Here is a 26,604-nt window from a genome sequence, read left to right on the forward strand (position 1 = left end):
ATGAGGTGATAAAAGAATTTTGTGGTAAACACAAACATTCAAGCATCACCTTCTCTGCAAAGCTTTCTTTGACCACACTAAAAATGCAACCTGACCCCACAGATTTCCCCTTACCTTGTTCTATCTCTCTCCATAGCATTTGGCAGTTATCACACACATATATACAACACACGTATATATTTAATTATATATTCACATATGAATATAGAATAGACACAACGTATTCAAGACATTTATTATATGTATGTAAAGGTAAATTAGTTACATAGTAACACTAGTTATCATGTTATGTCCACTAAGTAGTATTTATATGTCTATTTTATTACATATAATTTGTATTATACAGTCATATATATCTGTTACAATAAATATATGCAAAACAATAATTTTTACTTATTTGTTATATGTATGGTCTATCTCTCTCGCTAGAATGTCAGCTCCGTGAAGGCAAAGGGAAGAATCCCTAGCGCCTGGCCTACAGCCTGAGCTCCATAAATGTCAAATGAATGAACTCATTTGGCCATCTGAGCCTCAGCCTTCCCATCTGTAGGATGGGTGTGCCTTTCCATCTGGAGGCACCCCATATTCCACTCCCCCTTCCCATCCCCCGGAGCCTATAGCTCCTGCAATTCCACAGCCCAGGTTTACATTTTCCCATACTCTGGGAGCTGTAGCCCACCACGTGCACCAGGCACTGGCCAGACAGGACTACCACCCCCAGCATGCCTCGCGCGTTTAGGAAGTACCACAACCCATAGGGGTGTCTGGGTCTGACACGGGCGCCGACGGCGCGGGAGCAGGGGCCAGCTTCCCTCTTGCTAAGCATCTGTGGTACGTCCCAAACCGGGCGCCCTCCAAGGCCCCGCGCTTCCGAGCTCCGCGCAAACTCTGGCTCTTGTACGACGGAGGTGGTTTGCTCTTCCGTTGCCCCGTGGCTTCGGCTCATCTCCAGCAGGAAGGCGAGGCTTCCGCCCGGCGCAGGGGGTGAGCTGGAGCACGGTGCCCCCAAACCCTGGACAGCATTTGGGGGAGGGGGCTCTACTGGGGGGATCCCCTAATGGGCACATTGGGAGGCTCTGGGCCCGGGGTGGCGCTTAGGGGTGGCTGTTTTCGAGGGGTCCCTTAGGAAGTGGCGTTTGGGGACGCCCGGGTGGGATTTTTGAGTCTGTTTTTGGGAGTATCACCGGGCGGCAGGGTTTTTATACCCCTCGGAGACAGGGTTTAAGGGGATGTTTGAGGAGACCCTTAAGGTCCGTGTATTAGTACTCTGTCCATGGGGCAGGGTTTCGGGGTGCTCCCCAAAGAGAGAGGCGAAGTTTGAGCATCCCGAAGTCAGGGCGGAATTTGGGGAGAGCTTGTTTCAGGAAAGGTCTTGGTGACAGTGAGAACGTTCGGGACCGACGTGGCATTGTGGATGTATCTGTGGCCTTTGTGACCTCAGGCTGTATGATGAGGTCCCCCCGCGCTTGGGTACTCGGGGCGAGGAGAGTGGACACGTCGCGGTCCATATGCTTTTAAGGAGAGGAGCCCCCAGCCCAGGCTGTGGAAGGGACACTGGAACCCAGTGTGCCAGGCTCTTCCCGAGGGGACAGCGTGCTGCCGGGCCTTCGTTGGCCGCGGCTTTTTTCATTATTCATGAGGAGGTGGGGCTGTTGAGGAAGCCTATTTTTGCCTCCTTCGCACCTGGTCCGCGGGAAGTATCGGCTTGTGAATTATTCACGAGAGGGCGGATCAGCGTGCTGGAGGGGTGTGCTGAAGGGGCGTTCTGCCGACTGCCTGGCAAACTAGAACTCATTGATTAATCGTAAAGGTGAGTAGCGCCCCCCCCCCCCCCCCCCGTTTTCCGTGGCTTTTCTAGGGGCGTTGCGCATAATTCATGAGGGGCGTAGCTCTTACGGTCTCATCTGCATGACCGGCTGTTAGCTTTCCCTTTACGGGTTCCAGATTTAAGCCTTAAATCTAAGCAAAGGAACGAGGCCTCCTGCATTGTTCATTCCTCATAGCTCAGTAATTCCAGATTATCAACAAAGGCTCTAGACTCCAATCTCATCCATCCTTGTCAGCTGTGTGGTCTTTGGCAAATCTTTCCGTGAGCCTGAAAATGGGTATGGGCATGATGATGGTCAGGTCATTTCACACTTTATTAGCCCATTTAATCCCCACAACAATCCTAGGAGGTAGGTTATTATTATCCCATTTTATAGATGAGGAAACTGGGACACCGGGAGGCTAATTTGCCTAAAGTTACTTACAGTCAGTGAGTGGCTGAGCCAGGATTCAAACCCAGTTAATCTAGTTCCAGAGTCTGTAGTCTTTTTTTTTTTAATTTTTTTTTTAACGTTTATTTATGTTTGAGACAGAGAGAGACAGAGCATGAACGGGGGAGGGTCAGAGAGAGGGAGACACAGAATCTGAAACAGGCTCCAGGCTCTGAGCTGTCAGCACAGAGCCCGACGCGGGGCTCGAACTCACGGACCGTGAGATCATGACCTGAGCCGAAGTCGGCCGCTTAACCAACTGAGCCACCCAGGCGCCCCCAGAGTCTGTAGTCTTAATCAGATGCCATAATGTGTCCCCACCACCACCAGTTTAGTGGCAGGTACTAATAATGTTGGTCACACAGCACTTTGTGCCAGGCACTGTTCTAAGCCCTTTCTGCCTATTTACTCATTTAAACTCCATCTCAAGGTAGGTTACTATTGTTCTCATTTTATGGCGGGGGCGGGGGGTAGCAGGAAACAGTAGCCCAGAGAAGTGAAGTGTCTGGCCCCAGGTCACACAGCTAGTCATCGGTGGGTAGAAATGATTTTTGTGAGGGTTCAAGAGCTCTCTAAGGAGGTCACCTTCGAGCTAAGGCCAGGAAGGAACCGATTTCCTGCTCTGCATTCCTGAGATCAGTGACACAATGCATGGAAAGGACCCATCATCATAATATGCCGCCTGTTAATGTGATCTGTTATTATTTGAGAGAAATGTCTCTCGGGTGCTTATTGTGTATCCGACAGTTGTATCTCTGGTGACCTGTTACTCTATCCTACCTATTCAGTGGACATTGTGGTGGCTTTAGCATTCTGTTTTCCAGTGTCCTTCTGGACGGTTGTCTCAAGGCATTGTGTTTTGTGTTTTTTTTTAATTAAAAATTTTTTTTAATGTTTATTTATTTTTGAGAGAGACAGAGACAGAATGCGAGTGGGTTGGGGCAGAGAGAGAGGGAGGCACAGAATCTGAAGCAGGCTCCAGGCTCCAAGCTGTCAACACAGAGCCTGACGCGGGGCTTGAACTCACAAGCTGTCAGATCATGACCTGAGCTGATGTCGGACGCTCAACCGACTGAGCCACCCAGGCGCCCCAATTTTTTATTATTTTAAAAAATTTTTATTTTTGTGTAATCTCTACACCCAACATGGGGCTCGAACTCACAAGCCCGAGATCCAGAGTCGTGCACTCCGCCGACTGAGCCAGCCAGGGGCCCCAAGGCATTGTTTTTTAAATAATGCCCCACGTTGGAAGTTTCTCTCGCAACTGGGTATACCGTCACCCATAACTAATTTTTTTTTTTACCCATAACTAATTTTATGTTATGTTATTTTATGTTATTTTGGGTTTTTTTTACTAATTTTATATTCATAGAGGTAGATATTTATATAGTTCTTTTATGTTAATATATAATACTTAAATTTAATAGTGCCCTGTGTCAGCGCTGCTCCGAGCTCACACTGTAATCCATATTCTCTCATTTTCCTAATAGCACATTTTGCCTTTATGAGGTAGATGGGTTCTGTTACTATCCCCATATTACAGTTGTGGCAGCTGATGCACCTGCCAAAGGCATATAATGAGTCTAGATTTGGTTGGACCAAGGCAGCCCCGGTTCCTGTTCAGTTAAGTCAGGGGTGGGGAGGAGGCAGCTGCACTTCCCCTGGGTTTCCCCTTTGGTTGTGCAGCATCATCTTTCATTATTCATGAACAGGAAGGTGTGGCTGTGTTGCCTTGGCTGGAGTACCACAATCCCTACTAGCTGGGCAGGGCTGTCTTGAGTGTTTCCGTTCATCCAGCCTCATACATAATTCATAAGTAACTAGGTGGGGCCTTTCTTGACCCTTCTGAGTTTCCAGGTTGAGCTGCTGCAGCATCATCATTCATTATTCATGAGCCGGGGCCGGGGGGGGGGGGGGGAGGAGTGTGTTTTCCCTTTGGTAGCCCTACTTCCTTACTTGTGCTTATGGGGTATTAGATGCAGCAATAGGCGGACCGGTACCTTTTGTTCCAGCCCACCGGGCCTCATGCATTATTCATGATAAGATGTGGCCTTGGTCTCCTTGGCTTCCGGGCTGCTGTAAGGTCGTTAATTATTCATGAGCTACGGGGGCGTGGCTTCCATGTTTAACATTGGCTTTCTGGTTGCCGGGTGTTAGTCCACCAGCCACCAGGCCTCATGCATAATTCATGATTGGGAAGTGTGGCCCTGAGGTCCTTCTTTTCCTTAGCCTCCTGGCTGCAACAATGTATTCATTATTCACAGTTCCATGGGGCGTAGCCTTTATGTTGTTTTACCTGTTTTCTCAGTTACTGCCACCTTCACCACCAGGTGGAGCTCTTCCTCTTCGAATGAGTCAGGGACCACCATACATGATTCATGAAATGGGCGCGGCCTGCCTGCATCCGGGTTTCTGGGGGGTGGGGCTCAAGGTTTTGTTCCGGCCTCAGACTCCGCAGCCGCCATCTTGTGTCGGCGGCGGAGGTGAAGGAGGTGGCCGGGGCGAGCGCAACCACTACGGCCGGGGGAGGAGAAGGCGGCCCAGGCGGAGGCGATTCTAGGCGGCCCAGGCGGCGGGGAGGAGGAGGAGGAGAAGGAGGAGGAGGGTGGCGGCCGGGCTTGGCTTCGGCTCCTAGAGGAGTTGGCGGCGGCGCGACCCGGGGAACCGGCATTGGTAACAAACGGCCTTTCTCAGCGCCTTGGCCGGGGCAGGGGTTTCGGGAGGCATTGGAGGGGCCTGGGTCGGCGCTGGGCCAGGCTGGTGTCGGGATTGGTGGTGGTGACTTGGCGGTGGTGATTCGGATGCTAGGGATCTGTGGGGAGGGGGTGTACAGATCTTGGGGCGGGGTCCACATTTCCCATCCTGGACCAGCCCAGTCCCTCGGGCTCTGAAATCTGACCTTGGGGTCAGGACCCCCCCCCCCCCCCCGCCCCCAGGATCTGCTTTTAGAGACTCAGGCTCAATATCCTTAGTCAGGGTTCGGGACCCTGTCCCGAACCTTGTATCGCAGGTCAGAACGCCCCCCAGTAACCAATAGAGACTTACGGGATTGACATTCCTGGTCGAAGCCCCCCCACACAATGCAAGCCATTAAAGACCTACCCCAGAAGCTTCTTTCAGACACTTCTAGTTTCTCAGTATTTGCTCTTGCACCTTCCAAGAGGGGCTAGACCGCCGGGAATGGCCTTCATTTCTGAAAATCTTCCCTAGCATCTTCCTTCAGGCCACCCCCCCCCCTCCCCCAACTCACACACGCATTATCTGCCCTCAGAGCTTCCAGGGAGACTAGACCCTGTGAAAGACGATTTGGGCCTGGCCTCCATGTCAGAGACCCATTCACGTCTTCAACCCCAACCTGGCCCTAACGTCTTCCATCAGAAAGCCCAGCATTTCTAATCCGAAGTTTTCAACATTTACCTTTAGAGGCTCCTCTAATTCCTGGTATCTGCCTTTAGAGACTTTCTGTACTTTAAGAGAATGCTTTCTTTTTCATGCTCAGTATTCTTTTTAGAGACTGCCTCTTGCGGGTCTCGGCATATCCCTGATCATAGGTTCCTAACTCCCAGGATGTTCCCTCAGAGCCTCCCAGAGGACTAGAAGCCAGGGCAGAACGGTTTGGACACATAATTTGTCCATCACAGATCCACCTGCCTTGGCAGACCCTATTGCCTCCTGGCCGGTCCATCAGACTCCTCTCAAACCCCACCCTTCACTCAACCTCTGCCTTCAAAAGCCAACCAGGGTTCCAGCTTCTCTCACAGCTCCCTTAACCTCACATCAAGCCTCAGGATCTGCCCTCAGAGTCTTTGAAGGTTCCCAGCATCAGTCAGAGGCCCCCGGCTTCTGTTTTCAGGTTCATAGGACCCCAACATCGTTGTCAGATGTCCCTTTCCCCAACAGGCCCAGTTGTCTGTCCTCAGTCAGAGTAGAAAACCCCCTTCTCAGCATCTATTCGCAGAGCCTCCATGGGATTCCACATAATTGGTCAGAGAAACCCAACCCTGCTTGGAGACCTAGTCAGTATCTGCTTACTTAACTTTTTAGGGCCAGACCTGTCTGGGCTCAGCTTCCCCTCTCCTCGCTGTCAGAGCAGTTGCTGTACTTAGCATGTATCAATCAGAGATAAGACCAAGCCTTTGTGCTCCATTAGAAATCCCTCCCCAACCCTACCTGAGGACTTACATTCACCTCCGTAGCCTCCTGGGACTCTGATGTTGATGTCAGAGATCTCTTTCCCTACAAGTCCCTGTTATTTTTGGTCAAAGATTTTTCTGTGCCACCAGCATCTGCCCGATGAGACCCCTAGGTCCCCAGCATCCTCCTGATGGAGAGCACACCTCCCCCCAGACCCCAGCATCTTCCTACAGCCTCCTTGGGCCACAGAATCCCCCACCCATTCCCTGTGCCACTTCCAGGGGACCTGGCTACTGCCCTCCTCCTTGCAGCCTCTGGGGACCTCTAGTGTAATTTCCTGGTCCTTCTCTGAAAGATCTTTTCCAAAGACCCAGATATGAGTCTTAACAGCCTGGCCTGGCTCTGCTCTGCCTGCCCCCTAGGGCTTCTAATCCCCTATCCCATCTCCCTCTGAGCCTCTATGGGCTCAGACAACCACCTCTTGACTCCTCTCTTTTATGTTCCCAGGGACTTCTCAGTTAATCCCTCCCAGGAGGTTTGACAGGCCCCAGCATCCTGTGCCCTAGCTTCCCCATCCCGATAACCTGACCCTCTGCCTGCCCCCTCTCAAACCTGCTCCAGGACTCCTATCTCAAACCTTTTTCTCTGGTTTGGGTGGTAGAGAATGCTCAGGCTTCACAATCACCAGTTTGGAGACCTCAGGCAAGTTCTGAAACTCTCTAAGCCCCAGTTCAGCTTTGCTGAACAATGGATAGTACATGCGTCCTAATTGGGGCCTGAGCATATGTTGAGGGAGAAAAGGTATCAATTTTGTACTGGGGGTGGGGAATCTTTAACTCCTCTCTGGGGTTTCTGCCCCAGAATCCCTCTGCTTGCCTTGACACTGGGCTGTTCCAAGTCTTAGCACTGGGCTGTTCCAAGTCTTAGCAATGGACATCCTCTCTGGAACAATCACCCAAAGCCTGATTAGACCCTTGCTGGCGGCAACAGGAATCCAGAGGTAAAAAGTGCACATATTAAAGATCTCTCTGGTTCTGGATCTTCTCTCAGATTTAGGAAGCAAGGGAGATGGTGTGTCCCAGACAAGGAAATGGGTGACAAGGCAAGGAGATAACTAAGTAATGGAGGCCACTGCAGGTGCCCAGGGAGGAGCTTAGTTATGTCTTCAAGTTGCTGAGTTCTGACCACAGGAGTAGACATTTTTAACCTTCTCAGCAGCCCCTTGAGGACAGTCCCATTTGTCCCTACTTTTGGAGAAAATGGGGCTCAGAGTAAATGAGATCCCTTCCCCAGGTCAGAGGGTCCGTAAATGGAAAAATATGGTTTACTTTGCATACTAATTCACCAACTTTTTCTTGTCTAGGTTGGTGCTTTGCATTCCAAGTAATTAGGTTGGTTGGCTCCAGGGCCCTAGCCAGCCTCCTGCCTTCTGGGTCCTCCTCCCTCACGGTTCATCCCTTAGCCCTGTGGGCTGGGCCCTGAGCTTGGTCCTGACTCTCTTCTTCCAGGGGGCGTTTGGCAAACAGACCTGCACCAGTTGCCTGACTGTGGGCAAGTGATTGGAGTTCTCTGAGCCTTTGTTTTCTTATGTGTGATGTGGGAATGAGGTTATCTGGTTCGTGGGCATTGTTAGGATTAGACAAAGCCCTGTGATTGACAGGCGGTAAGCTTCTGGTAGATGGTAGGGAGCTCCTGTCCACTTGCTTAGTGTCAGAGTATGACAGGTGCCAAGATGAAATCTTAGGTACAGTGGGGGTGCTCGGTGTGAAGGTGGGGGGAGGCAGAAATGGCTCATCGGAGGAGAACAGGGGCTTAGAAGAGCACTGTGGGGTGAGGGGAAATGATTCAGGGTCCTGTTGTCTCCAGCATCTGGATCCAGCCACACGCAGCTTTCACTCCCACAGCAGGCTGTATTGTTCTGTCTCTGAGACCTGGTGTGTGATGCTTGGCAAGTTAATTTGACCTCGTGAGCTCAGGTTTTCTCATTTGTCTGGCAAGGACACTCAACCCTGCCTTGCAGGGTCAGGACCATTGAGGAGATGAAATGTGAGAACACCGGGCGGCCGCCTGGACTTCAGGGTCAGCAGATCTGTTCTGGGCCCCGCTTGACCACTGTGTTTGTGGGAACCTCAGTCAGGTCGCCAGATGTCCCCGAGTGAGTTTTTTTTTCCCTCCTCTGTTAGTTGAGAGATGTCGCCAATAGTAGCCCAAACCCTATGGGGGTGCCCTAAGGACAAAGTGAGGCAAGGCTGATGAAGTGCTCAGTGTGACATCTGGCGCAAAGAAGATCTCTAATAAGTATTCATCCACTGTAATTGTCCACCTGTGTAAGGGGCTCCGTATGCAGACAGGGCTTGGGAAGCATGTGTTTTATCTCTCACCGTGACCTCTTTTGTTGGCCTGGGCCTTTCCCCTCCCGGAGCTGGGGGGAGGGGTGGAGTGGGCTTTGTAAAACTCTGCCTCCCAAGCCCTTCTGGGGGGACTGGGTTTTCGGCAAGGTGTCTCCTGCCATCACGTTCCCCTGATGGAAGTCTAAGCCATGTTTCCCTCCTGCGCCCCTGTCGCCGGGGTTAAGGGTGAGGAGAACAGCTGCTTGTTGTTGTGTGCCCGCTCTGTGCCAGGCTCTGTGGTCTGGGCTCTATTTCATCACTTCAGCAACTCCGTGGGGTAGGTAAGTTGCATTGTCAGCCCTGTCGCACAGGTGAGGGACCTGAGCCCACAGGGGTTAAATGATGCCTGTCAAAGAGCGGCAGGGTCTGACCTGAGCCTACACCCTCCTCTGACTTTCCCACAAGGACATTCTTCTTGTCACTCCTCTCACCCTGCAGGACTGGAGTCTCTCCCTCATGCTGGGCTGGGGAGAAAGGCGAATGGCCTAGTGGTCAGCAACATGGATTGCAAGCCAGACCACCTGGGTTCAGATCTTAGCTCTGACAGCTGTGTGACCCTGGGCAAGTCACCTCACCTCTCTGTACCCGCCTCCTCTTCTGTAAAATGGAGACACTAGCCCTTAAGTCTTCCCTTCCCCCGCAGTCACCGCTAACCAACTGAAACGCCCATGTGCCCCAGGCTCACCTCTGACCCTCCTTTTCCCTTCCAGATGTCCAGCTCGCCGCTGTCCAAGAAACGTCGCGTGTCCGGGCCTGATCCAAAGCCGGGTTCTAACTGTTCCCCTGCCCACTCCGTATTATCCGAAGTGCCCTCGGTGCCAACCAACGTAAGTGTCTTCTCCCTGGACCCTGGCAGGCAGGGTGGTGGCAGTGGTGGGTGGGAGAGCCTTCTGTATCACTGTGCATCTGTCCACGCCCTCCTCCATTTCTCCCCCAACCTGTTCTTCTCTGTCCCTAGGGAATGGCAAAGAACGGCAGTGAAGCAGACATAGATGAGGGCCTTTACTCCCGGCAGCTGTAAGTGGGGCCTAGGTTGGGCCGAGCGGTGGGAGGGGCGCCGGGAGGATAGGGTCAGGAGGGCCAGGCCTTGACCTGGAATTACCCCCTGACCTGGCAGGTATGTGTTGGGCCATGAGGCAATGAAGCGGCTCCAGACATCGAGCGTCCTGGTGTCAGGCCTGCGGGGCCTAGGTGTGGAGATCGCCAAGAACATCATCCTTGGTGGGGTTAAGGCTGTCACCCTACATGACCAGGGCACCGCCCATTGGGCTGACCTCTCCTCCCAGGTATCTCTCCCTGGCCCTTCTTCCCTGCTGACGTGCCGGTCCCCCGGGCTCCGCCGCCACTCCCTCCTTCCCTGGCTCCCTTTTGCAGTTCTACCTGCGGGAAGAGGACATCGGGAAAAACCGGGCTGAAGTCTCACAGCCCCGCCTCGCTGAGCTCAACAGCTATGTGCCTGTCAGTGCCTACACCGGGCCCCTGGTCGAGGACTTCCTTAGTGGCTTTCAGGTACCTGGGGTTGGGGGTGCAGGGGGTGCTACCCAGCCTCCTTCCCAGTTGTCTCAGAGTACATCTCTGCTTTGTTCGTTAGTTCTCTATTAAGTGGGCTGGGCTGTGTGCCAGGTTTCATGCTAGGGATGCAGGTGGGATTTGGACCCTGGGCCTGCCTTTTTGGGGAGCGGGGCATGTGAATGGGCAAGACCTGTGGCGTAATGGTTGTGAGCACGGGCCGGCGCCATGCTGCTGTGGTACGAGCCTCTAGTCTACTAGTGTGGCCTCAAGCAGGTCACTTCATCTTGGCTTTACTTTTTTTCATTTGTGGACCTGGGACCGATAGTAGTACCTACTTCGTAGAGTTTTTGTGAGGGCTAAGGGCTTAGAATAGCAGCTGGCACATGATAAAGGCCATCTGGTTATTCGTTAAATAAAAACTCTGAGCCGGAAAGAGGAGCTATGGGAGCGGAGATTTGTGCCCTGGGTGTCCCCGTGGGCCAGGGCACTGCCGCTGAGCCTGAGGCGGTCGTAGGAGCTCGCCCTGGCGGGGAAGGGCGGGCGGGCTTTCGGGCAGAAAGCAAAGTCCCAAGGAACACGGCTGAGCGGGCATTGTCTCGAAAACTGGGAGCACGTGGGTGTGGTAGGAGTGAGCTCAGACTTTGGCTGCAGAGGAGTTTTACTGCTGTGTCTCCCGGGCCAAGGCAGGGTTGTGGGCAGGCAGCAGTGGGTGTTGGTGTGTAAATGAGTCAGCTGTTCTCCACACTCCGTCCTCCTGGCTGCCTCATCACTCCGTCCTACCTTGCCCGCCCTGCCGTAAGGATTGGCATTTCTCTTCGCTGGGTCTCACCCTGGCTGCGTCTGCTACATCGTAGATACTTTGTGAATGGGAGTTGAACGGGCAGAGCTTTAAGGATCCTTCTTTCTGAGCCGCCACCACCCCTACCCCCACCCCCGGCACCAGCCTTCCTCCATTATTCTCTCTTCTCTGCCCCAGTCCTGGGCCCTTTCCCTGAGCTTCCACCTCTCCACAGGTGGTGGTCCTCACCAACACCCCCCTGGAGGACCAGCTGCGGGTGGGTGAGTTCTGTCACAGCCGTGGCATCAAGCTGGTGGTGGCAGACACGCGGGGCCTATTCGGGTGAGTGCCCCCGGCCTTGTCCCCCGACCCCTGCCAGGTCCAGGTCAAGACCCCCAAGCTCTCACTGCCCTCAGCACCCTGCTCAGCCGCCCAGGTTTTGGATTCTGTGTGTCCAACTCCCCCCACGTGGCATGGGCACTGTGCAATTCCCAGCAGCTATGGGCTGAATTTGCTCAGCAAGTATTCGCTGCACCTTGAGGGACGCACAGGTCCCCGTGAACATGGGACTCTCGAGCATTAGCCCTGTTGCCTCCCTCTACAGGCAGCTCTTCTGTGACTTTGGAGAGGAAATGATCCTCACAGATTCCAACGGGGAGCAGCCACTCAGCGCTATGGTTTCTATGGTCACCAAGGTGAGATCAGCCTCGGGGGCCCTGGCAGGCAGGTGGGCAGCAGCAGGCCTTCCGTCTGCTCCTGGTACCCTGAGCCTGCCTCTGAGGCTCACTCTGCCTTTATCCAGGACAGCCCCGGTGTGGTCACCTGCCTGGATGAGGCCCGCCATGGATTTGAGAGTGGCGACTTTGTCTCCTTTTCAGAAGTACAGGGCATGGTTGAACTCAACGGAAGTCAGCCCATGGAGATCAAAGTCTTGGGTGAGCTAGGGCCAGGGAAGATAGGAGATATGTCCCTGGGCTCTGAGTGAGGGGAGACCCATCCTGGGTGTCAGAGGTAAACCAGAGATAGAGTCCCCTGCTGGTGGGCATGGGGTAGAGGCGCTATCTCATGTTTGAGCTGTTCCTAGAATAGGTCCCTAGTATCTGTGTGGAGGGGGAGAAGTTCTCTGGTGTTTGAACAGAGCAGATCAGAGGATCCACTTGTATCTGAGCTGATTTGGACAAGGAGCAGAAAACGTCTTCTAGTATGGACTTGGGTCCAAGGACACAGGCTCTCGTGGGCTCTGAGCCTGGGTCTTGGGGAGAGGAGAGATAATTTCTAACGTCCAAGTAGAATCCAGGGTGGAGAGATGGCTCCTGATGACTGAGCTGGATCGGGGATGGATTTTCCCTTATCTTGGGGGTGTTGTGGGTTTTAGGGAGGGCGGGTAGCCTGACAGTTTCCCCGTCTACCTAGGTCCTTACACCTTTAGCATCTGTGACACCTCCAACTTCTCCGATTATATCCGTGGAGGCATTGTCAGTCAGGTCAAAGTACCTAAGAAGATCAGCTTTGTGAGTGTGGGGGGTAGTGAGTGGGCTGTGGGGGGTGGTTCTGGGCATTTCTAGGCTCTGATGATGCCCTGCCCCCCACAGAAATCCTTGCTGGCCTCACTGGCAGAGCCTGACTTTGTGATGACGGACTTTGCCAAGTATTCCCGCCCTGCCCAGCTGCACATTGGCTTCCAGGCCCTACACCAGTTCTGTGCTCAGCATGGCCGGCCCCCTCGGCCCCGTAATGAGGTGGGTGACTCAGTGGGCAACCAGGGCAGATGACCTCGGCACTGAGGGCGCACCGTGCCTCTACCGGTCTACTCTTCCCCGTCCCCTTCCTCCCTCCCCATCCCTCTTCCACCAGTGGCCTGACAGGTGCCTTTTTGGTTCCTTCTGCCTCACCAGGAGGATGCAACAGAGCTGGTGACCCTAGCGCGGGCCGTGAATGCTCGAGCCCTGCGAGCAGTGCAGCAGGACAGCCTGGATGAGGACCTCATCCGGAAGCTGGCATATGTGGCTGCTGGGGATCTGGCGCCTATAAACGCTTTCATTGGGGGCCTGGCTGCCCAGGAGGTCATGAAGGTCAGGATGGGTAGAGAGGGGCAGGGGCAGGCCAGGCACCTCCCTGAGTCCCATCATTTATTGTCCATCTGTGTCAGTCCCCAAGTAACCACTGACCACTTTCCCTCCCCTCCCCAATCCCCAGGCCTGCTCCGGGAAGTTTATGCCCATCATGCAGTGGTTGTACTTTGATGCCCTGGAGTGTCTCCCTGAGGACAAAGAGGCCCTCACGGAGGATAAGTGCCACCCGGTATGTGTGTGTGGCCCATGGGGGGGCCCATGGGGAAGACATCATTGGGGGCATTTCTGGCGAGGCTCCCTCTGACGTGGCCCTCGTCCCTTCGTGTTCCTCAGCGCCAGAACCGTTACGATGGACAGGTGGCCGTGTTTGGCTCAGACCTGCAAGAGAAGTTGGGCAAGCAGAAGTACTTTCTAGTGAGTAATCCCCTTAGACACCTGGAACCTTCACCTCCCTGGGCCTTCAGCTATCTCTAGAGTCTCCCACCTCTCAAGGGAGAGTCTTGCGGTTCTTGTACCTCTGTCACGTGCCTTTTGCCATGTTCTTTATCTCGAGGGAAAGCCTGGCGTGTCCTGTTTCCCCCCACCCTGGCTCTGCCTTTCCTCAGACAGCTATGGGTTGTTTTTTCTAGCCCTGAGACTTGAGGATGTGGCCCCTAGACCCGCTTCACCTCTCCTGCTGTCTTTGGGGAGAGTGAGGAGTAATATGTGGTGTCACGCTCACCTGTGCCACCCTAACCAGCCTGTCTCTCCTCAACTGCCTCCTAGGTGGGTGCAGGAGCCATCGGCTGTGAGCTGCTCAAAAACTTCGCTATGATTGGGCTGGGCTGTGGAGAAGGTGGAGAGATTGTGGTCACAGACATGGACACTATCGAGAAGTCAAATCTGAACCGACAGTTTCTGTTCCGGCCCTGGGACGTCACGGTGAGTGGGCTGGGGAGAGGGGGTGAGATTTTGTCATCTCCCTTTTTCTCCTGTCTTTCGCTTCCATTCTTTCTGGAAAGGAGGCCTTTCCACCTTTTTCATTCAGTTCTTTCCCTCAGCTTCTCTGTGTCTCTTGTTCAGCATTTATCGAGTACCCTTCCATCGGATCTGCCGTGTTTCATCTTTTTTTATTTTTTATGTTTTCTTTTTCCTTGATCTCTTATCAGTGCTGGTTGAGACAGTGTGTAGGGGTCCCCCAAACCACACCCGGGTCCGATGCTGGACTAGGAGGACTCAGGACAGCTTGTGGCCATTTTCACGGCTAGTATTTCTTTCAGCAAAAGGATGCAGAGCAAAATCAGCAAAGGGAAAAGGCACCCGGGGCGAAGTCTAGGGGAGACCAGACACAAGCTTCCGAGACTCCTCTCCCAGTGGAGTCACACGGGACACCCTTACTTCCCCCACTAGCGAGTTGTGACCACACACGTGAAATGTTGCCAACCAGGGAAGCTCACTAGAGCCCCAGCACCTAGGGTTTGTACTATGGGCTGGTCACATAGGCACCGTCTGCTGGGCACATACCCAAATTCTAGCCTCCTAGAAGGAAAGCAGGAGTTCGGCACACATCACACTGTTTGCATAAGCAGTCTAGGCACAGTGAGCCACCCTAATCAGATAAGGAATGGTGAGAACCGTCCTGAAATCCAGGTTCCTAGACCGGCCAACCAAGGGCCGACCTTGCCAGCAAGCCTTCCCTTAGGAGAACATCTGTGCTACATTCACACTTTTCTGCCAGATGGAGCCCGGGCTGTTCAGGGATCGAGCTGGGAAGCCTTCTGTAAGGGACAGTGCCATGTTTGCCTGCCCAGGATCTGTTCCCCTTCCATTTATTGACTTAGTCACTAGGTAGTCGTGGGCGTAGGTGCTGCTCTTGCACTTGGGATACGCCAAGGAGACAAGGGCTCTGGAGAGGGAGGACAGGCCATAAGCAATCAACACAGCAAAGCGGTGCAGTTTGTAGTTAATGTTGGTAAGTGCTGTGCAAAGGAAACAACGAAAGCAAGCTAAGGGAAGTCAGGCGTGCCCAGGAGATGGGTTGGCAGTTTTGCATTACAACGGCTGAGGAAGGATTTGTTTCTGCAGACCTGGAGGGTAGAAGGGAGTAGGGCCCCTTTTTCTGGGTAAGAGCATTCCAGGCCAGGATCTTGATGGTGTGGCGGTGGGTAGGAGATGAACTAGAGGAAGTGGGGGCCAATTCATTTTCCCCTCAGTGGAGGAGGGACATGACCTGACCCGGGCTTTGAAAGGATCCTGTTTCATTGGAGAGAATGTGCCCCAGCCCTGGGTGCCGTTCCCTGAAAGAGCGGTAGGTATTGGGTAGGCATAAACACAGATGCCTGGCCTCTTGTCTCCAGTCTGCATTTGTCCAGCTGCTTCTCTTTCCACTGAGCCCCTGCCATCTCTGTTCCAGCCCTAGCCGTGTGGCACTATCACAGACTGTCTCCTTCTAAATCAGGGAGCTTTCTGAACTCAGGGCCTGGTTCTTCCCAGGCATTAAATAAATCTACTTTTAGGAAGACAGCCCTATCGAGGTTTGTTGGATGAGTGTGTGAATAACTGAGCTCCGTTTTCCTGTCCCACCCTCGGCCCCCTAGAAGTTAAAGTCTGACACGGCCGCTGCGGCTGTACGCCAGATGAATCCGCACATCCGGGTGACGAGCCATCAGAACCGTGTGGGCCCTGACACGGAGCGCATCTATGACGACGATTTTTTCCAAAACCTGGATGGTGTGGCCAATGCCCTGGACAACGTGGATGCCCGTGAGTTTGGAGGCGGGTGAGGTGGTCAGGGCAAAGGCGTGCGCGCGTGCGTGTCAGGAGGGCCTGTCTTCCCGTTCTCTGTTGACATTCCTTTCCTGGCACTCCTGTTGTCTCCCCGCCTCCCCCCCATAGGCATGTACATGGACCGCCGTTGCGTGTACTACCGTAAGCCGCTGCTGGAGTCTGGCACGCTGGGCACCAAAGGCAACGTGCAGGTGGTGATCCCCTTCCTGACAGAGTCCTACAGCTCTAGCCAGGATCCGCCTGAAAAGTCCATCCCCATCTGCACGCTGAAGAACTTCCCCAATGCCATTGAGCACACCCTGCAGGTGATCAGCTTTGTGGGGAGAGGGGAGGGAGCAGCCACTGGGCCCCCTCAGGGGTCCCAAGCCTCCTAAGCTCAAGATGTGCTTTTTCTCTACACTGGCCTCCCTCACTTCCCATCCAGCATCCTGGGTTTTTAGAGCGATTCATTCGTTCTTTTTCTTTTATTTTGAAAAGTTTTCAACGTGTAGAGAACTGCAGAGAGTGGCATGACGAATACTCAAATATCGTTCCTCGCCTAGATGTAATAGTAACTGTTAACGTTAGGACCCTTTTTTTAAGTGCATTTTCTTCTTCGTTTCCTGTATTTTTCCTTGTTTGGGCTGGACTGTTATCACGGACCGCACAGCACTTCACTCCTTCATACCTCTAGTATGTTCTGCATAACACGGTCTCTCAGCCTTGGCATTACTGACACGTGGGGCCACATATTTCTTTGTCAGGGTTGCGGGGACATCCTCTGCACTGTCCAGTGCTTGGCAGCATCCCTGGCTTCTGCCCACTAGATGCCACTAGCATCCTTTTGCAGTTATGACAACTCAGGATGTCTGCACACATTGCCACATTCCCCCCCCCCCCCCCCCCGCCAACTTCGGGGGACAAAAGCGCTCCCAAGTGACAACTCCTATCCAGCCAAAACCCCACTTTCACGCAGAACAATTAACAGTATTTTCTTACTGCCTCCTCCAGTTATTTGTCTCTAATGCTTAGTCCCTATTCAGGTGTCCCCAGCTGTAGCTCAGAGTGGCTTTAACAGCAAGTTTCTCAGGATGATTCTGTTTGTGTGATGCATGTGCGAATAGAATACGGCACAGTGAGCCTATCACCAGGCTGAGTTATGACAAAGTGAACACACCCGGGTGACCGGCCCTGGGGCCACAAACCAAAGCCGAACGGCAACCCGAGGATAACCGTTGTGCAATCAGAATGGCCCTGTGGTCTTTGAGAGCAAACCATTCAGGATGTTTAGTTAGGGGTGTGGGGTGAGACCGGGAATAGGGAAATAGAGAAAAACTGGTTTCCTCGGCCACCTTCCCTTCTGACCTATAGTTCAAGTGGGGGTGTTCATATTTGAGCACCCACCTCGGGCTCACTAAGCCACGTGTGACTTTGGACTCCGCCTCTCTGTGCCGGATTCCTCTTCTGTGAAATGGGGCTGACTGCGTGTCTGCTTCACAGTTGTAAAGCCCTTAGTGTTTACTGTGTATCTGGTGCTGTTTTAGGAAACTCAGTATATACACACTTGCTCGTTTTTTCTTTGCAACCTCACCACACAGGTATTATCGTTACAGCATCTGTTTTAGAAAGGAGGGTGTAAAGGTAAGTGTTATTATATGCTCCTGAAGTCACAAAACCATATACTAGGTAGCGGAGCTGGGGTTTGAACCTAGATGTCTTACCCTCCAAACCCCCTCGCCAGTGAGTGCGTTTATTGTTCTAGGAATTTTCACCGTGCTGAGTGGCTGTCTTGTTTGCTGCCAAGCCCCTGGGTCCTGTATAGCGACCGTTTAGGTTTGGGTCTGAAGTTTTGGTTTTTTCTTTCTTTTTTTAAATGGTGGTAAAAAATACATGACCGAATTGTTTTGTTTTTTAATCAAGATGTAACGTATCTCTAGTAAGGTACACAGATCCTTAAGAATGACTTTGTTTTCACACGAACACTAGCATAGCCGCTGGTCAGTTCAAGTGCATTGGTTTTTAAATTGAGGGGCCGTGGGGGGGTGGGGTGGAAGGTTGGGGACCCGTGGTGGGGGGCTTCTCTTTTCCCAGAGCAGCTGTGTTTCTTCCGATTGGATTTATTCACTTTCTTTTTTAAACATGTTTCTTTCTTAATGTTTATCTTAGAGAGGGAGAGAGGGAGAGACAGTGTGAGTGGGGGAGGGGCAGAGAGAGAGAGGGAGACAGAGAATCCAGAGCAGGCTCCAGGCTCAAACTGTCAGCACAGAGCCCAACGTGGGGCTCGAACCCACGGACTGCGCGATCATGACTTGAGCCGAAGTCGGATGCTTAACCGACTGAGCCGCCCAGGAGCCCCTCAACTGATGGTCTTTCTAATGACGTACACCCATTTGTCAACCATCACTCCATGTAGTCCATTTGGTCTGTCTTGCAGTGGGCTCGGGACGAGTTTGAAGGCCTCTTCAAGCAGCCGGCAGAAAACGTCAACCAGTACCTCACGTAAGTACCCAAACGCCGCCCCCGTGCCACCCCTGCCTGCCAGCCAAGGCGTCCCGTCTGCTTTCCTCACCAGTAACACCCAGCACCAGGCACACTTGTCAAATGAATCCATGAATCCTGGGGGTCAGGACTAGCTTCCCGTGGAGAAAGTGGGGTTGCCCTGGAGCCCACTCCTGGGGCCGCTGTGTAATCCTGCCCCTTTGACCCCTCCAATTCCTGATAGAGACCCCAAGTTTGTGGAGCGGACCCTGCGGCTGGCGGGCACCCAACCCCTGGAGGTGCTGGAGGCCGTGCAGCGCAGCCTGGTGCTGCAGCGGCCACAGACCTGGGCCGACTGTGTGACCTGGGCCTGCCACCACTGGCACACCCAGTACTCTAACAACATCCGGCAGCTGCTGCATAACTTCCCTCCCGACCAGGTAATGCCCGCTTGCCAGGTCCGTTTGGCGCAGTGCGTTTTCCCGAGATAGGAACCTGCTGTGGGCTCTCCACATGCTCTTCCCAGTCACCAGTCCAGCTGTGGCAGGCGCCCCGAGGCACGGGGATCTCAGAAGAATGATTAAGTCTGACCTGTTTCTCCCGTCGTATTGCCTTTGAGCCAGAGACTTCGTTTCTGTCTCCTTTACCTGTGGCATTCTGAGTCACACTCGATTCCCAAGGCTATACGATTATGGGGGAGAAGTTTTGTAGTTGAGAACATGGGAATCCATATGGGTTCGAATCCCAGCTCCATTTGCACTTGGGGGAGTCACATAAGTTCTCCCTGCACCTCAGTTTCCTCTTGTGTGAAGTAGACCTGGTAGTAATTTACCTCGTGGGGGTTTTTGTGACGATTCGTTGGTACTTACTAATAGTAAGTTAGTACGGTGCCTGGCTGTCTGTAAGAGTTGGCGGGCACAAAGTGAGCACCCGCCTCAGTGAGGTCCCTGGTTCAACCTGGCATCGGAGCATCCACCTCCAGGACCCTGCAGTCGGGGTCTTGCGTGACTGACTCCAGCGCCCTGTGTGTGCCCAGCGAGTCAGGGCACGTCTGGGGCCAGTGCGAGGAGGCAGGCCTGTTAGGCCTCTCCTCTCAGGTCCTGCCCCTCAAAAATCTCTTTACTCCTCTAGCTCACAAGCTCGGGAGCTCCATTCTGGTCTGGGCCCAAGCGCTGTCCACACCCGCTTACCTTTGATGTCAGCAATGTAAGTCTCCTCCCTGGGGTCTCCTCAGGTCGGGTGGGGGGGTGGGAGGGAAGGAGGCTGAGGCACATCAGGTGAGAGCTGATGGGTTCACCCTTCCGGGCCCTGCCTTCTCACAGCCCCTGCATCTGGACTATGTGGTGGCTGCCGCCAACCTGTTTGCCCAGACCTATGGGCTGACAGGCTCTCAGGACCGAGCTGCCGTCGCCACACTCCTACGGTCTGTGCAAGTCCCCGAGTTTACCCCCAAGTCTGGCGTCAAGATCCACGTCTCTGACCAGGAGCTGCAGAGCGCCAATGCCTCAGTTGGTAAGGGTGTTTGGCCAGTCGGCCCGGAGTCCCCACCTACCTTGTGCCTGGCCTGGGCCAGCCTCCCCACCGGTCCTCGGCCCCTGGCTCTGCTCTGCGACCCCAGGCCTGAGGCTTCCCTACACCTTCCTTTGATCCTTCCTCTGAAATGATGAAGTTCATTTGGGCAAATTCTCTCTCTCTCTCTCTCTCTCTCTCTCTCTCTCTCTCTCTCCCTCCCTCCCTCTCTCCCTCTCCCTCTCCCTCCTTCCTTCTCCTCCCCGATGTTTTGCCTTTAAGAGAACTAGCTGTTTGTTTCTCGTGCTCCATGTGTATTTGCCTTGGAAAGAAAAACTTTTCTGTTTCTTTTTTATGTTTCTCTGGGGGGTATGAACTCCACCAATGGTCTCTTTCCCTGATATCTGCCCCCCGTGTTCCTCTGTGTCTTCATCTTAGTATTGCCCTCCATATATCTTTCCTCGTCCCCCTCAGCACTCCCCCCCCCCCCACCGTCTCCCTCTCCATATCTCTTCCCCTCAACTCCCCGTCTCTCTCCATCTCTTTTCCTCCAGCTCATGCCGAATATCAGGTGAAGGGCCAGATAAGAACTGTTAGGCTTTACAGGCCACATAGTGTCTGTGGCTAATCACCTGTCACAGTTGAAGCACGAAAGCAGCCATACACAACATGTAAATGAATGAGTGTGGATGTTTTCCAGGAAAATTTTACACATACAACAGGTGGCAGGCTGAATTTGGTTCAGGGGCTATAGTTTGCTGACCCCTGGTTTCTATGTATTTATCTCTTTCCTTCTGTACCTGTCCCTGTCCATAGATTAGATACTGCATCTATAGCTTTGTGACCCGCCCCCCCGCATTTACCATCACCACCACCCCCATCTTCTCCGCAGATCTCCCTTCTCCTGTCATCTCCCCATCTCCTTTCCCACATATCTACCCTCTCATATTCCTCTCTGTATGTTTATTCTCATCTTTTCTTCCACATCTCCTTTCGTCTTATCCCTGTATTTGCTCCATTTTTCTCCTCATACACATATGTAGGTATGTACGTATAGTTGTGTAAGTGGACACAAGATGTAATAGTGCATATTACACCTGTATAATGTACATATGGTATACGTAAAGTGTATATAAGCAGTATGTAAGGCGTGTATGAAATATACAACATACAGGGGTGCCTGGGTGGCTCAGTCGGTTGAGCGACCGACTTCAGCTCAGGTCATGATCTCACAGTCTGTGAGTTCGAGCCCCGCGTCAGGCTCTGTGCTGACAGCTCAGAGCCTGGAGCCTGCTTTGGATTCTGTGTCTCCCTCTCTCTCTCTGCCCCTCCCCCACTCATGCTCTTTCTCTCTCCGTCTCAGAAATAAACATTAAAAAAAAAAAGAAATATACAACATACATAAAATTTCCTACTTGTCAAATGCCCCCAATTTTCCCCTTTTTATATCTTCTGCTCCTCTGCCATATCTTTTCTCTATCTCCATGTCTGCATGTTCCCCCCCAGTATTCCCTCTGTATATCTTTGTCGCCCCCCTGTCCCCTCCCCATAGTCTTATCCATGTCTCCCCACTTCTTTTGTAACATTCTCCCCAAGACGTATAGCTCTCCCATCTGGGTCTGTCCATGTCCACTTCCTCCTGATGTCTTGCTTAGTGTCTCTGGAGATCTCCCTCTTGATATACCCATTCCCCTTTCTGTCTCCTTCAGGTTTATGCTCTTTTGCCCTGCCGTACCTCTTCCCCTTGCGCCTCCTCTCTCCCAGGATAGTTTTCCTTTTCACATCTTTTCTCTACCTGGACATATTTTGCCACCCCTGCCCCCCACCCTGGGCTCCTGTTTCCCCCTCAGACGCTGGCCTGGGATCTAAATGGCTGATGGTATCCCTTTCTTCCTGCAGATGACAGCCGTCTAGAGGAGCTCAAGGCCACACTGCCCAGCCCAGAAAAGCTCCCTGGATTCAAGATGTACCCCATCGACTTTGAGAAGGTGCTGGGTGGGGGCCCTGGGCAGGCAGGGGGATGGGCTAGACAGCACAGGTCTGTGGGGATCTGGAGGCAGCCCCAGGCCTTTATGGGGATTGGATCATGGGCCTGCCACAGGCCCTGAAAGAAAAGACGTTCCTAGCCATGCGTTTGTGATCTGAGAGAGCCCAGCAGGTAATTGCAGTGGAGGATACTTGTGTCCCTAAAGTCCAGGAATCCTCTTTCTCCTCTGATCCTGTCATCATCTCCCCACCCTTCCCCTTCTCCGTCCCCCCGTCGTAAAAGGATGATGACAGCAATTTCCATATGGATTTCATTGTGGCTGCATCCAACCTCCGGGCAGAGAACTATGACATTCCCCCTGCGGACCGGCACAAGGTGAGGGGAGTCTGGACCTGATTTCCTGCCTCCCCCCCTAAACCTCCCAGACTTGAGTTCTCCACATCCCATTCACTGTGTGTGGGCTCTGAGCTTCTTCTACCTTGACTACCACCTTTCTTGATCCTTCTGCCTCACAGAGCAAGCTGATTGCAGGGAAGATCATCCCAGCCATCGCCACGACCACGGCGGCTGTGGTTGGCCTTGTGTGTCTGGAGTTGTATAAGGTGGTGCAGGGGCACCGACAACTTGACTCCTACAAGAATGGTTTCCTCAACTTGGCCCTGCCCTTCTTTGGCTTCTCTGAACCCCTTGCCGCACCCCGTCACCAGGTGAGGGCCTACATCAGGGCAGGTGGGTTTGTGAGTGGGTTGTTTCTCTGTAGAGCTTGCTTTAGTTTGCTTCATAGCTTGTCACCAGGTGAGAGTTTCTGTCAGTGTGTACCTTCTTTTGTGCACCCGTATTCATTTATTCACTTACCATATTTTGTGCTAAGTATTGGTCTGAATCTGCCAATGGAAGCCCTTAGAAAAGATGGGATTTTTTTTTTAATTTTTTTAATGTTTTTATTTATTTTTGAAGGAGAGAGAGAGCTTGAGTGGGGGAGGAGCAGAGAGAGGGAGACATGGAATTTGAAGCAGGCTCCAGGCTCTAAGCTGTCAGCATAGAGCCTGATGCAGGGCTCGAACTCACGAGCTGTGAGATCGTGACCTGAGCCGAAATCAGACGCTTAACGGACTGAGCCACCCAGGTGCGCCAATGGGATATTTTAATTGTACCCAAGGAGGTTATTAATGACACAAAAAGAGCAACCAACGTCCATTGGGTGCTTATTCTAATTACTTTTACATGTTTCATTCATTAATTCACTTCAAAGTTTAATTGAGCACCTGTGTGCCAGGTACTCTTAATAGGTGTCAAGAAACTCTATTGTGAAATAGAGTATATAAATGACATGATAAGTGGTTTTAGAACCCCCCAAAAAGGGCAGGGTAAGGAGGACTTGAGTACCAGGTGACAAGGGGATGGGTCGGGGATTTTAAATGTGAGATGGTCAGGAAAGGCCTTGCTGGACAGATGACATTTGAGCCCAGACTTGGAGGAGAGGAGACCAGGCAGGCTCCTGGGGGGAGGGCATTCCAGGCAGTGGGATCAGTCTCCAAGGGTTCTGAGGTAGGAGCATGCCTGGCACGGTTGAGGAAGACTAAGTCGTTAGAGCAGGAGTGAGAGGTTGAGGGGGTAGAAGATGAGAACAGAACAGGATCCCAGTGATTAGGCCATGTGGGTCATAGGTCATCGGAGGGTTTCCATGCTTAACTCGGGGTTTGACGGAAGCCACACGTTCTTGACAAAAGAAGCTTGCAGTCTGACTTAGCGTGTTAGCATGAGCGGTGGTGAGTGGGGCAGAGGCCGAAGATACGACTGACCCTTTGGTGGCCCCCATCCCATGGGACCACTCCTTGTCCCGCAGTACTATAACCAGGAGTGGACGTTGTGGGACCGCTTTGAGGTACAAGGACTGCAGCCTAACGGGGAGGAGATGACGCTCAAACAGTTCCTCGACTACTTTAAGGTGAGGTCCCTCCTGCACTCTCCCCCGACCTGCCGGCAGCGCGTGCAGGTGACTCACTGGTCTGTCAATCCCCATGACACTGCTGTCCCCTTCTCCCTCCTCCAGACAGAGCATAAGTTGGAGATCACCATGCTGTCTCAGGGCGTGTCCATGCTCTACTCCTTCTTCATGCCAGCCGCCAAGCTCAAGGAACGGTTGGATCAGCCGTGAGTTGGATGGCGGGGGGGCCTCCACTTGCAGCTACTCCACCCCTGTTCACCACCCTCCGCTTCTGCCTCCCTGCCCCCCCTCCTTGCCTTTTGCCTCTCTGACCTGCCCCTCCCCCCGCGCCCAGGATGACTGAGATCGTGAGCCGCGTGTCGAAGCGAAAGCTGGGCCGCCACGTGCGGGCGCTGGTGCTTGAGCTGTGCTGCAACGACGAGAGCGGCGAGGACGTCGAGGTCCCCTACGTCCGATACGCCATCCGCTGACCCTGTCCATGCCCGTAGACTGGCCCCAGCCCCACCCCCTCCAGCCCAGGGGCTCCCATTTGGCCTCTGGCAGTGGCCCAGCTAGCCACACTTGGTGTTCCCTCTTCATCCCCCTACCTGCACCCCTCTTGCCGCTGCTTTCTACCTTGTTTGGAACCTGAATCCTAATAAAGAATTAACCCAGATGTGGCATGCCCTGCTGGTTCCAGGGAAGGAAGAGACTTCCTGGAGCTGTCTGGTTCAGGTGGTAGCGCAAAGGGCTCAGCGCCCGCTCCCCACCCCACCCCACCCCCCCCAGCTGCCAGTTGCCTGGGCAGAGAAAACGTGGCAATTGCCACCTCTTCCTCCTGCCCTCCCTGCTTAGGAAGAAATTAGAATGCGGGTACCTAGGCCCATGTGACTATATTTGAGCGGGGGTTCAGATTTCATCTGCTCCAGCTCCTAACTCCCTGCCATGTTGATTTTGAGAGGTAGTATAGAGTAGTGTTTGAGCAAGTCCTGTGACTTCTCTAACCTTGTTCCCCCTCTGTGAAGAGGAAAGTTACTGCAGCTGGTCGGCCAGGGCTTGGTCAACGTGGCTAATGTCCTTGGGGCTGATCCCTTCCCACCTGGTTCAAAGCCCCAAGACCCTGGACAAGTCTTTACCGTCATGGTTCCTAGTGCCAGGAATGCCTGTGGTGCCCTGGTTGAACTTCCCAGCTGCACGAGGGCCTAAGCAACTCTGTTGGACTGAGGAATGCCCGTGACTGCAGACTTTGCAGTTTTCATGCAAATAGTTGGCTTAGAACATCTGTGGAGGAAAAGCCCCTTTCCCATTCCACCCTGCTCTCCTTTGGGCCTGGTCTGCTTGTCAGGAGGCCTCCTACCTTACAGAAGAGAGCCAGCTGTGGGTTGTTGGTTACAGCAGGCTCACCACAGGCCCTACCAGGACCATAAAGCTCCCCACACTCATCCGTGGCTCATGGCTGAGCGCTGTAGACAATTGAAAGCACTGATCGGACAGGCAGACTGGCCACCTGGTGTGTGAGGATGCCACTCCCGCCTCTCCGTCACCCAATCAGAAGGCCAGCTTCTCTCTCCCTCTTAGACCCCTCATTCCTTCACTCAACCCTGGGTATTGGGAATAGCGCAACCTATCCCTGAAACGGACCTGACACTCCTCACAGCGTGTCCTGACATCTGCTGCCCTTCCTGGGCCAGCTCCAGACCCCAGGCACAGTGTATGCCCTTGTCCACCCCGTCTCGTGACTCTTTCTTGGCCTGCTCTTCTTGGGTGACCTCATCCTTCCATGCTTCCTTTTTATCTCCCTCCGGGACATTAGGGACTGAGTGTTTTACCTGTGGCATCTATTTAATGGTGATGCTACCTGTTTTAGGTCAAGCAGAGAGGTTTTCTCACCAGGGACACTTTTTCCATTATTGCTGCTCAAGAGTACATCAAACACCATACCTCCTGTCCACTGTTGCTATGATGTTACAGCATCTGAGACTTAAACACAAACTTCCTCTGCCCCCTTTCTCCACTGTCCCAGCTCTTTGTTTGCTATCTCCCCCATTATAGCTCCTGAGTCTGGACACTTCTGTCTCTTTCTTCACCACCCACCCCAGCTCCCAGATCCCTTACTACCTTAATTCGCCCCTGCAACACTTCATCAAGAACCCATGAGTCTTGGTTGCATCCTCGTTTCCCAAATGCTATTTTACTTTTGTCATGTTTGTATACCTTTATAATACCACCAAGACAGAAGACCAGGGTTCAGTGGGCAGGGTTTGGGTCACTTCATCGAGTCCCCTGCACCCAGCAGGCACCATGTAGTGGTACATGGTTGTCTCTTGTCTCAGCCTAGAGCTTTGCCATCAAACATTTGCCACATTTGTTGAGTGCTTACTGTGTGCCAGGCACTATTGTAGGCATTGGAGACAGCGATGGATCAAAAAGTCCCTGTCTTGGGGCACCTGGGTGGCTTAGTTAAGCGACCAACTCTTGGTATGGCTCAGGTCATGATCTCTCGGTCTGTGAGTTCGAGCCCTACATCGGGCTCTGTGTTGACGGTGCGGAGCCTGCTTGGGATTCTTCTCTCAACTCTCTACCCCTCCCCTGCTCGCTCGCTCTCTCTGTCAAACTAAATAAAGTTTAAGAAATTAAAAATTCCTGTCTTGAGGGGTGTGGGTATGTGTGTGGGGGGAGGGGTTCTGTTCTGCTCGGGTGAGACACAGAATAGACCAACAAGTAGATTGTAAGAGGTTGACCGGTGCCATTAAAAAGGTCCGTACAGCCAGGTCTGGGGATCTAGAAAGATGGGGGTGCAGGTAGGCATTTGTA

At 53.0% G+C, this 26,604-nt stretch overlaps 1 protein-coding gene across 5 annotated transcripts; it reads left to right on the top strand.

Annotated features, from left to right (window-relative positions):
* Positions 1–823: 823 nt before the first annotated feature.
* UBA1 (ubiquitin like modifier activating enzyme 1) lies at positions 824–24,466 on the top strand. 5 transcript variants are annotated; one of them, XM_043569619.1, is made up of 27 exons: positions 4,693–4,931; positions 9,221–9,343; positions 9,493–9,609; positions 9,741–9,799; positions 9,900–10,068; positions 10,157–10,291; positions 11,308–11,414; positions 11,677–11,767; positions 11,875–12,007; positions 12,486–12,583; positions 12,665–12,811; positions 12,968–13,144; positions 13,269–13,373; positions 13,478–13,558; positions 13,910–14,065; positions 15,721–15,886; positions 16,019–16,215; positions 18,324–18,388; positions 18,612–18,807; positions 19,499–19,573; positions 19,690–19,879; positions 21,776–21,864; positions 22,146–22,238; positions 22,379–22,570; positions 23,710–23,811; positions 23,917–24,017; positions 24,146–24,466. In XM_043569619.1, exons 3-27 carry the CDS (start codon positions 9,493–9,495, stop codon positions 24,279–24,281), a joined length of 3,177 nt encoding a protein of 1,058 aa, XP_043425554.1. In that variant the 5' UTR covers positions 4,693–4,931; positions 9,221–9,343; the 3' UTR covers positions 24,282–24,466. The 5 variants fall into 5 exon arrangements, with proteins under 5 accessions (XP_043425556.1, XP_043425555.1, XP_043425554.1 ...); XM_043569621.1 differs by lacking the exons at positions 4,693–4,931; positions 9,221–9,343 and adding an exon at positions 824–984; XM_043569620.1 differs by lacking the exons at positions 4,693–4,931; positions 9,221–9,343 and adding an exon at positions 959–1,810.
* The last annotated feature ends 2,138 nt before the right edge of the window (positions 24,467–26,604 follow it).

Source organism: Prionailurus bengalensis, chromosome X, assembly GCF_016509475.1.
Source record: "Prionailurus bengalensis isolate Pbe53 chromosome X, Fcat_Pben_1.1_paternal_pri, whole genome shotgun sequence".
In the NCBI taxonomy this organism is placed as follows: Eukaryota; Metazoa; Chordata; class Mammalia; order Carnivora; family Felidae; genus Prionailurus; species Prionailurus bengalensis.